Source organism: Ptychodera flava, chromosome 20, assembly GCF_041260155.1.
Source record: "Ptychodera flava strain L36383 chromosome 20, AS_Pfla_20210202, whole genome shotgun sequence".
NCBI lineage: Eukaryota > Metazoa > Hemichordata > Enteropneusta > Ptychoderidae > Ptychodera > Ptychodera flava.
In genome coordinates, this window is record NC_091947.1 from 22219127 (window position 1) to 22230656 (window position 11530).

Here is an 11530-nt window from a genome sequence, read left to right on the forward strand (position 1 = left end):
GATTAGACTAGAGTGGTTTCAAGTCCATGGTTTTGCAAGAAATTTGATTTTGGAAATTCATCGAATGTTGATTCACTATACATTGTAGGCTATGAGGAAACTAAAAATAACTCATAGGTTATCTGATCCTAAATTGTTATTTAAAAGTTGTTCGACCTAAAGCTTCCAGTTGTTATTAATGACATTTTGCACTATTCTTAATAGTTTGCATTCTGTCAATGACCTCAAAAAATGAAAAATGTACATACAGCTTCATGAACATTTGACACCGACCTATACCAAATGTATTGTCAATGGGAGAATGATATAATATAAGTGATCTCCCAAATTGTTATTGAATGCGTCATTATAGGGGACAGTTTATATGTACAATAGAGGAGTTGGATAAGTAGAAATTATGACAACTTAAATCAATGTGGCTGCTTGGATCATCAATGCATTGTTTATTATACCCTTAAACTTGCGCCCGAAGGGCGCGCCGAAAATGGAAATGACAGAAAATGAAAGTGCCAGGAGGCATTTTTTCTTTTTTCAGTATTCCATATTCTTTAATAGGTGCACATGCAATTTCAGCTTTGATGCATAAAAAGGTGACCCTCCCCCATAGGCTTGCACAAAATTTTATGACCCTTCAAAAATGCTTGCGTGAAAAATGGTGACCCACCCCAAAAATACACCGCCCCCCCTGTAATTTGTTTCCAGTCCCTAAGTACGATAAGTTCCTTCCACAGTATTCTGATGACATTCTGCGCCGAGATCGACTTATACATTCGATTCTTCCGTCTCCACTAAAATGTATAGTATTTGCAGGATAGGTCCTGAGTCTTCTGAGGTTTTCATGAGATTTTTCTCACGTTTTCAGTAAGTATCGTGAGTGAGAGTTTATTTCAGTTAAGCATCAGAATGTCTTCATCCTCGTTATATTTTTCAAAATAAACTTAGCATAATTATATTTAACTATTAGAATCCTATTCTTACCTGACGGCACGGGACAACGGCTGTGAGCTCTTTGTATTTCACTTTGCGACAATGCCTGATCATACACCTGGAGACATGTCACATAGCCCTGGAAAGCAGCACCTCCAGCGGTGGCACTGTAACCTATGTACAGTGCATCAGTGGTGTTCAGTTCGGTCTGCCCAATGTTGAGACAGTCGACTAATCCGCCGTCGTGCCATAGTTTGAGCTCGCCGCTGTCGTAATCATAGGATATTGCCAGTGAATTCCAGTCATTGCTGGAAACTGAGGTCATTGACATGGAATATCTGGTCCCCGAATAGCTGACGACACTGGCGGTAACTGTGTTCGAACTTTCCTGAAAGATGCTACAGCCATGATTATTACCGCCATCGAGAATTGACCCACTGCTGGATGTTGGGTACACCTCCAGCATAATCGTCGCAGAGAAACTCAGTATACTTTTATCGTTGATGGGAAATTTGAGATAGGAATCAGATTGACCAGGGAGAAAGTACGATTCCACGGCATCTGCCTGTGCTGCACTGACAGAACCCCGATGCATGACGTCATTTCCGTTATCAGTAGCATCTATCAAGCTGTACTCCTTATTCAGAGGCCACAACACAACAGGTCGTCGTGGAACTGGATTGGAAAAGAAAAGGAAACAATGATTAATGGAAACTCGCGAAAGGTGTGGGAAATTGAGAAGAAATTGAAATTGAAATAAAGGGGAATTTGGCGTATTCTCTCGTGGACCCCATCTTTATGTTCTTTCCGTATGCGCCTCGAAAGTGGAATACTTAAACATTTGCTCAAACTTTCCCGAATGAAACTTTCACCCATTCTCGTAACAAATCAACAATAAAATTCGGGGGTCACCAGGCAAGTTTGGAACTAGCGAAACAAAGTACCCAACATTTGCGATATTTGAAATTCAATATGGCCCCCATCCCCGTGTTAACTCTATGTGGGAAAATTCAATTTTTGATTTTCGAAAAACTAAGACGGTGAAAGTTTTTCTTTCTCCCAAAGCTTTCAAATGAGCCCCTGCAAGTGGTAAATCAAAAAAGAAGTGTAGAAATTTGATAGTCCGACTATCTGTCCCCGAGGCGCGTTCTACCTTAAAACCTCATTGCAGTATTTTAGTGCCGAAATATAATTTTTTAAACATTCGGGCAGAAAATGTTCCTATGTGTGGCTTCTTTTCACTTACAAAAATAAAATTTGAAACCTTTAATACGGGGCGAGTAAGTTAAAATCGTTTGAAGGTTGTACTTCAATAATAATAATGTTGTTGAAGGACTTAGCAACTTACAAGCTTCATTGGTGACTTTGAATTCTCCAAACTCAAAATCAGATTAACCTAATATGCAATTTCCGAAATCGCGCAAAATAATATATTAATATGTCATTGCAAAATACAATGTGTAATTTGACCTGAGCTGTATGTCTAAATTTGGACATTGTGATCATACACATCTTTTTGCAACCCGTCACACGGTTGGAGGTATAATATATTTTGACAGCTGGTTAAAATTCAAGACAATTAATTTTACCGATCGTTTTGGTAGCGCTTTTAAAAGCACTCGCAACACAAAACTACACAATATTAGTTTTTATCAGTTGCACTCCAAATCTTCTTCTAAAAATTTTGATCGGTTACTTCAAAGAAATTGTTGGCGAAAAATAGTCATTTGACCACGCCCAAAATCAACAGCGGCAAAAAAGAAGATATCAAGATTTACTGTCCACTTGTCATTTCAACCATTTTGTCTTGTCACGCATACATTGATACATTGAAATATTGAAATGATATTTGAAAATTTCAATTACTTAAAATAGAAATTAGCATTATTGTAAAATTACAGTACTTTACAAGATTTTAAATAATAGTATATTGTCCATGGTTCTAAATGGACGACATTTTCAAAATCACGTTTGAAAATCACGCAAATCTCCTTTACTACCTCCATCTTGGGATAATTTGTATCCTGGGGTTGATTACTATACAAAGAAATGCGAAGTGATCCTATACAAGTTTAAGCTTAACTGTCTTATTGGGTTCGAGGCACCCCTATAAGGGTACTTAGCCAAAAATAGAAAGTTTCACTTTTCGAGCCGATTTCGTCTCACACAATTCGTCCAATTGTGAACCATGCTGAAGCGTAGATCAACACTGTAAACGCGTGCATTAGTTGTCTTTTTATCGTTACAAATTATTATATTTCAAGGATTTCATTGCAAATATGGAATGACTGTCATTGCGGGATCAGACTTAACATATTCATCTCCCCTACCCCCTCCCATATCCATTTTGAAGCAGGGTCGACAGGTTCGTGCACGACTGCGATATGCCATAATCGAAACAAACATTTTGCAAAAGTGTTACTCTCGGTAGCTCTCCGCACATATATACAAAATTTACAGAAAAGCAACTGCCTTTTTTTTAAATGACAACATTATTGCACTGTGACATGAGGATATCTAACATGCGTATATCGTGGAGATATCGCCACATCTTGATCGATGGCGAACAATGTCACCAGCCCTTGCCTCATTCAGAGGGACAACTTGCGTTTTCCTTAACCTGTTGACTTAAATTCCCCGTAAACAGGTCAAAACTCGCAAAGATGACAATGGATTCAGTCACACCAACGGCTGAAGAGGTTTAAGGGCATAAGTCGCCTGTTACCCCTGTTTTTCGGTTCACAAACGTCCTCTAGATCACACGGTAAATGAATAAGGATCTTCAACTAAAGGCATCAACTTTTTCACCATTTCAACATACCACACTCTCACAGACACCAACTCGCGATATTATGCAGAATGTGCATGCCAGGCTCTTTCCCTGGCAAGGATATTTATTTTTAGAGTGAGTCCATGTGTTAGCCACGGAATAGGATTGAATACAAGGTGGCAATTTACAGAATCCCTGACTTAAAATTCTTTTCATTTACCCCTCTTCTCCTTCATTCGGTCAATGTCAAATGGGTTTGTAAATTGTAGATTTACAACTTACCGATCGGTATGTCGTCATACTGACATACGTAATATATTTCATATGAGCAAGGCTTGTCGTTCCAGGTGAAACGGTAACTGAATGGAGAAAAGATTGCGTATTACAGTAAGCTCGCGTCTTAAAAAGCCCGTGTGGCACTTTAAATCGACGCTTACCCAGGACGGCAAAATTAATTTACAATTTTTTCCAAAACGAGAAGATAGAGAGAAATCGAGAAATTAAACGTACAAAATACCTTCTACAAAATATTTGCCGAGTACATGCTATTTCAGGTGAAACTTGTGAACTAATTCTTCTGAAGTAAATGCATTTCGATTGTTATTCGGTCGTAGGAGACAATGCATGATTGAAAGGTCAAATGTTTTGTCATAAAATTGTCTGTTTCTTTACTCATGTCCGACCCAATGTAAGAGTGTACCAAAGGTAGGTGTAATAGATAAATGAAAGAGTTGAAGACATGCCATAATTATTTAAAGGTCCTTTTGGCGATACCTGGGATCGCCTTTTTTAATAGTCTGTAAGAGGACTATTGAAGTGTGATAGACTTTTGTTTTCCATAAGTAAAATTTCTGATGAGACAATATGGCGCTAACACAGACCTTTAATTTAACTTGACCTGTCTGACTGACTGAATTGAAGACGATACCAACATTCACGCAGTTTTATCGTGACTAGAATCGAGTAATCGAGTTCATAACATATTTATAGCGCAGGCCAAATGTCCCCATGAAGTGAACTCGAGTTAGTAAATAAGTCCAATAGAGCTGAGTCGTAATGTCGTCAGAGTTCCATTATTTGGCCGAAATTTTTGACGAAATTGAAATTTAAGAATGTGGGAATGTTGGTGAACGTTTTACGTTGATATCATGATGTTCTGATTGAGACTGTGAAAACCACATGATAGAGGGCCTGGCAGGTTTGCAGTAATGAAAGACATTTGTCTTGTCTAAATTTCAGTCGACAGAATTAAATCTTGCGTGAACGAGATTTGCTGTATTTAATGACAACTATCAACATATTCTTTGTTATACCCTAGTAGCCAAGAAGCCAATTTTAAGAGTCTTCATCTCCGGAGTTCCAAGTTGCATAGAAATATTTTTTCATGAGTCAAATTTCGACAGAATGGAGGGATTTATGTGAGGCTATGGGGTCTGATGACATGCAGTATTTTTGATATTCCGTTATGAATATAGTATCGTCAGTTTGCTCGATTTCAACATCAGCTAATGACTTATGAACAGAGTTGAATATGGCTCAGTCCCCCGGAAGGTGGGGGTGGGGGTTGTTATTATTTTTGATTTTGCAGGTATCTCTATGTGACACTTCTGCTATGCTCAAAGACAGTCGAAAAATAACACTGAAGTCGAATGTGGCAAAGTTATAAGGCTCTAAAAGTGTATCATGGAACGACAAAAATAGTATTACAGTAGTTAACAACATCAGATACCCTACAGTGCGGGTCTGTGACACTACTGCACTATTATTTGCACGCACGCATGCTTTTATGTACATGCAAACAGAATATTGTGAGTACGCAACAAAACTAAAAGAATACCTTTTAGGCCGTATGCTCACACATCTCTCACGGGCTGAGTTCGGCTCTCCGGAGTTCCAGTTTGTATAAGATGATTGTGGGCAGTTATCAGGATAAAACTGGGTTTCTTCGTCAGCGAGTCCAAACCAAACTTCCTTTTCTGAAAGAGAAAGATGGACCGGTAGCATGTACAGCGTCTTTTTTGCATTCATCTCGATTAAATTCAAGAGCGAAGAATTATCCTCCGTTTGAGAGAAGAGGCGTTTGTTACTGTTTATTGTAAAATATTCCTGGACATTCCATCAGTACTGTATGACACCAGCGAGGTAGTCCGTTCAGTGCTCACTTGCTGGTAAATTTTGCCAGGCTTCTTGGCAGAAAATGTAATTCAAGTTGCAAGCCTTCTAACTAAAGAGTGCATATTGATTTGTACCCGATAGGCCGGCAGCTGTGATAAGATATTCCAGCGTGTGCTGTGTGTTTTTGTTCAGGATCTTGGCCAACATCCCACCCTGTGCCTGGCAGGCAGTGGAAGCGTCTGCCCAGTTCCTTTGTACGGTGCCGACTTCATATCGGTAACTCACCGCTGAATATATCAATGGAAAAAGAAATAATTAAAACAACAATTGCATACTGGAGATATGTGTTTTATTGGAGATTCAGTGTATTGAAAGACTTAAACTTCTGCTCAAACATCTCTAGACGAAACCTTATACTATTCTCTTAGAGGGCTAGAATGAAAATTAGGGATTAGGCCTACCGCGCAAATTTCGGTGCAAGAGAAACAAATCATCTTACACTTACCGATATTGGAAATTCAAGGTAGCCGCCAATGCTGTTTTAACTCTTTTGGGGAAAAAATTAAAGCTTTGATTTGCCTCAAAAGACGGTGAAAATTTTACTCACTCCAAGAGCTCCATAATGAGCTCCCAAAAGTGGTAGACCAGATAATAATTGTACAAATTTTGAGTCCAAATTTCTGTCCTTGAAGTGCATTCTAACTTAATTTTTGCGTGTGAAATCTCGTCATCCAACAGTCTGAACACTGTACCCACTGTACAATTACATGATAATCTAAGTAATTATCTACCGCCAAGCTGCGAACCATAATATAGAAAATGCCTAAACAGCGTAAACAATGAATGAACAATATTATTTTTAATTTGTTTCGGCAATTTAATAATTTGATCTCTCATGTTATAATCGAGGTCAGTAATTCAGATTATTACTTGACGCTTGTGGTCGTTGCTATGATGGTAAATATTAAAACCGAATTGCACATTAATTATTGAAACATAATTAAAAGACTAGACTTGCCGAGAGTTAGATACAAATGTTTCCAGCAATACATAGAGCTAGCATCCACGTTGTTTGGTTATTTTGTAGAGGTTTGTTTAGGATGTGTTCTTTTAGGTAGCTTTTTGGTTGAAGGGGGATATGCATTTTCCATCATACACTCAAAATTATCTGTAGTATATAAGACGTCAAACGCCGAAATAGGGTCTTGATTATTATTAGACGACGGACTTATCATTGGTTTTGTGTGTAAATAACAGAACGGTATACAAGTCCAGGTACATTACGATTTCTATCGATGTATTAGAGCAATATCTATACATACCAACCATAAGCTAAATGAAACGTGTTTAAATGCTTCTGATTATAATTTCAGAACTCAAAATTAATAGAGCATGGAGCTTGGTTTTACAAACTGTAGTTTCTTTTTTGAAATATTGGGCAGAACCACCCATAACATACTAAGGTAAAGTTATCGATGAAATTTGATCTATATAGTGTGACAATCACATTGAATAGAAAAAACTGTACAATGTTCGCAATCTTTTTATTTTTTAGTTGTTTATTAAATAAGATGCCTTTTCTTGGCCTTACAAACACATCGCTTGCGATGATGTTATTGCTGACAAATTAAATGAACTGTGGACTAAGGTTGAGAATTGTCAACTCGAACAGGATGTGTTGGTAAGTTGAACGATAGACAGTATAGTCCCCATTTTACTGTCTATAGTTGAATATTATACGGTAGTCCGATATGATTGAGGGAGAGTCACAAGACAGGGTATTTTGAAAAACAGAAAAATATCTAACGTTACAGCCAATGGTGCGTGCATAGGTTTTCTGAGGTAGCGTACTTAACTAATCGGCTTTCATTTACTGTGTGCACATCGCAGCCCCTGCCGTGTGTGCCCGCATGTATACATTTATTGTACAACAATTAGAGTACGCATTGTAATGGGCAAGGCAACATCTGAATAGGTCGCTTTATTGTTGTATTGTCCTGATTAGAACGACTGAAAGCAAGTCGCGAATTTGAGAGTTATCATTTTGCCGAAGGAAGTATCAAGGAGTTAACCATTCGATTCGCCGCGAAACGATATACAATAAAACGTATGTATAGTACCTGTTTACTCTTTGACCATTCGATAAGTTTCACCAAATGGTGCGGCGATTTTCCCACTCACTACTTTTGAGCATCGAAGTGTAAAACGTTCATTGCAGCATCCTAAATTATTCTCATGAATTACATTGCGAAACAGAAATTATAGACATGTGTATCTTTTCACCGCGGAACAGAAGTCTGTGCGCAGGACTATTTCGTTCATGCACCTAAAATGACGCCAATCAAGGAAACTTCATGATGCAACACAACGAGGAAATATTGTTACTATTCATGTATATATTCAAATTAAGAAAATGGTTCAGTTTGAAGAAATAATTGAGCGATTTTGTGCCTTTAACTTTTAGTCATAAAAATAAGGTTTATATGTGAACGACATACATGAAATATGATGTATTTGAATTCTAAAAGGAGACAAATGAAGACTGAAATTTCGCTATTACTATTTTCCTACTTCTGTTTCTGCTGTAACTGTATATTTTCGATATTGTTATTTGACTCTAATATTACACCCTGTGTACATTCCAACTGATATGACGACCGGTGTAAGTAAATAAACATAATGAATACAGTACTGCGTTGGGCTACCCGGAAATCAGGCTGCGACAGAATGTGTTCATCGAATAAGCACAATGTGAATAATATTTAACACCCCCTTATGTATTTTGGGTTTAGCTCATAAGGTTTCAGCCAAGTCATTTAAATTAAACGTTTGATTAAAAAAGAAAAATAATGCAAGATAATGTTTTAATGATATATTTGCTTGACTTACTGGTTGGTGTAGCGTGCTACACTATCTTTTCTTATAGTCGAATTTTGACTTTGATGACTCTGCAAAAACCAAATGAGCGAAACCCAAAATACACGAGTTGGTGTTATTTGCTTAAAATTGTCTTGACATTTTTTTATCAAACTATGTGATTAATTTTGATCGTGTAGCGAATTCAAAAGTTTACTAAAGATAATGTCTGTAATGGGGTAAGCTGTGGTTTAAAAATTTGCTAAAATGTTCCGTATGTTAGCGTTTGTTCCCTGACCAGTTCCATGTTTTTAGTCCCCCAAAAATGCTTGACTTCAAAATGCATACTCACCGCGTACTTGAACGACAACTATTGCCATGATGACGACCGCAAGAGAAGTCGGAGTGTACGCTGCCATCGTGTCGTCGGCAGTGGCCTGCTGGCTCAAGTAAATTCTACCGCGCCAAGAAAACATGTAAAAGTGCGCTTAACGGGACACAGCCAACCCTGGTGAGGCGGCGATGCGGGATGTCATGTGCAAGATCTCACAGAACATGGAGTGAGGTACAGCCATCATTGGCATACTAATATGATTTCGCAAAGAGAAATTGATTACTCAAATGCGATTCGTTAATGATGTCGATCCAATTAATTGTGAGCTTAGCATTTATATTAAGTAATACGATAAACATTGCAAATACACTGCGTCATTCTTTTTGTGTGTAACATACATGTAGCTGTAGACCCGTAGGAGGTGTCAGTGAGCATGTGGGACTTGAATAAGTAAAAGTAATTCTTCAAAACAACATGTACCTCGCAACAATAATCTACTAAATAGCACTTTCGGGCTTTTTTGGCATTTTCAATATTTTCTTAATGTTAGATGAATTACCATAATGATGAACAATGGAATCTGTTTACATATAATTATTGTATGAAAAGCAATAACAGGTTATCTCTGCTTATGATTATCAGCATTTTATAAGTCATTCTTTACAATAGTATTTGCATATTTCATTAACACTGCCAGAAGGGACAATAGCTGTGACTGTTGATGACTTTTGTCATTGTTTTCATGTTTAATGAACTCAGTGTATCATCGTATATAATGTGCTGTTACTGTTTACACTTGAAATTCAGTCCTGACTAAACTTCACCTTTAGCAATAACAATGCACTGTGCACAAATACAGTTAATGTTGGCAGGCTGAAATCTGTATATCTCGACATACTTTAGGGAGAGACAAAAGAGATTGTAGTAAGCACCAACAACAAAAATGATTAGGGGTTATTACACGAAGTTTGGGCGATACCGCGTCGAATTCGAGTGATGTGTCCGTATTTTGACGAGTTGCGAAACAACGAGTCAAGATGCGGACACATCACGAGAATACGACGCGGTATCGCCCAAACTTCGTGTAATAACCCCTTTATCATACATGCATGCTTTGGTTATGACTGTTTTCCTACCGACGTTCCGAAATTAGCGACGATATCAATTGAAATCGACCTTGCTCGTTCATCGCTGTACTGATAAAAAGTTGGTTGCTAAGGAGTGATGACAACCGTATCACTTCTTGATATTATTCCGCTGTTGGGCCATTCCACTTCAAAGGAGGGTTTATGGCACACTTTTAAAGTGAACAATTTAAATATTAAGATGTCGATACAGGTTTTCACACTTTGAAGAAGATTTATTTTAGCTTGAAATGGCGAGGGATGTAAAAAATAGCCTGGAGTGTGTAAAATGAGTGTGTTTTCGTGTTTTGAAGCATACACTCATCCCTTTGCGAAAGTTATCATGGCGCCGAACAAAATCGGGTCAAAATACTCGCACCGCGCCAACGTTTGATTTCAAACTCGATCGAGCAGCTGAGAGCATTAAGCAAGCAGTTCTGCGACATATATGAATGCACAGTGGATATAATAGCCGTACCAGTCAGTTTATCTCGAAGAATTAAACATGTCCTAAGTCGTCCAATATGCCGAATTTACCGTCTTAGAAAGGAATTTGTGAGCCGATAAGGGAAAACGTGAAGTGAGTACACTGTAAGCTGTGGCGTTGTAACTCGTTCGAGATTATGTTGCTGTACGAATACAACATTTCAAATGTATTTTCATCGTCTGCTCGTATATTTTCGTTACTGGCTTGCCTATTCACAACAACCTAAACGAAAGTTTTACTTTCCCTATAGTATCTTACATTGTCTCCGAAACCCGCATCGGTGCCACCGGACAACTATCATGACCTGTGAATCTCACTGACAGGTACAAATCGGAAATATAATATATGCACCTTGTCTGTCGCGAGTATTTTCAGAGCGGTTGGATTTTTGTGGCTCATGTATGGCTGTAAACGATGTAATTCACCACTCAGATACTTAAACTTGCAATAAGAAACTTTCATATCGCGGTTCTGTCAACCCGAGATCGTAATCTTCGGCAGCGCAGAGTAGACGATATGAAAACACCACCGTATGGGACTGGCCGTGCACAATGACAGGTGTCGGGTCGGCAAAAGATAAACAATAAACATTTTCAATGTGTTCGTTTGTATGTTTTTGCTACAGCTGTACTTGTACCTAAGCGCAATGCCCATGAACTGACTGCAAACAACACAATTTTGACCGTTATCACATTCACAATGACGTTTCGAAGTGTCACAAGTCTATTCACTCAGCAGTTTCACATGTATGTGAACATCCCACCGAAGGTCACGCGTACGCGTAGCTGTAAGTAGTTCGGTTACAGTGAAAATATAATTCGTATTTTCACTAGTTAAAATACGGGTTCATATTAGTACCGTCTAAGCAATAGGAGAATGTCAATACAGGCATAGCATGTATGATTATGGAAGAAAAT

At 38.1% G+C, this 11530-nt stretch overlaps 1 protein-coding gene across 1 annotated transcript in view; it reads right to left on the bottom strand.

Moving 5' to 3' along the window:
* LOC139120318 (polycystin-1-like protein 2) overlaps positions 1-9564 on the bottom strand; it is a 45811-nt gene extending 36247 nt beyond the window's left edge. The window contains exons 1-5 of the mRNA XM_070684647.1: positions 9021-9564; positions 5947-6099; positions 5535-5673; positions 3980-4056; positions 979-1602 (exon numbers count right to left, since the gene is read on the bottom strand). Coding sequence (XP_070540748.1) covers positions 979-1602; positions 3980-4056; positions 5535-5673; positions 5947-6099; positions 9021-9144 — 1117 coding nt within the window. The 5' untranslated portion in view covers positions 9145-9564. The remainder of the gene's footprint in view (positions 1-978; positions 1603-3979; positions 4057-5534; positions 5674-5946; positions 6100-9020) is intronic.
* Positions 9565-11530: the final 1966 nt, after the last annotated feature.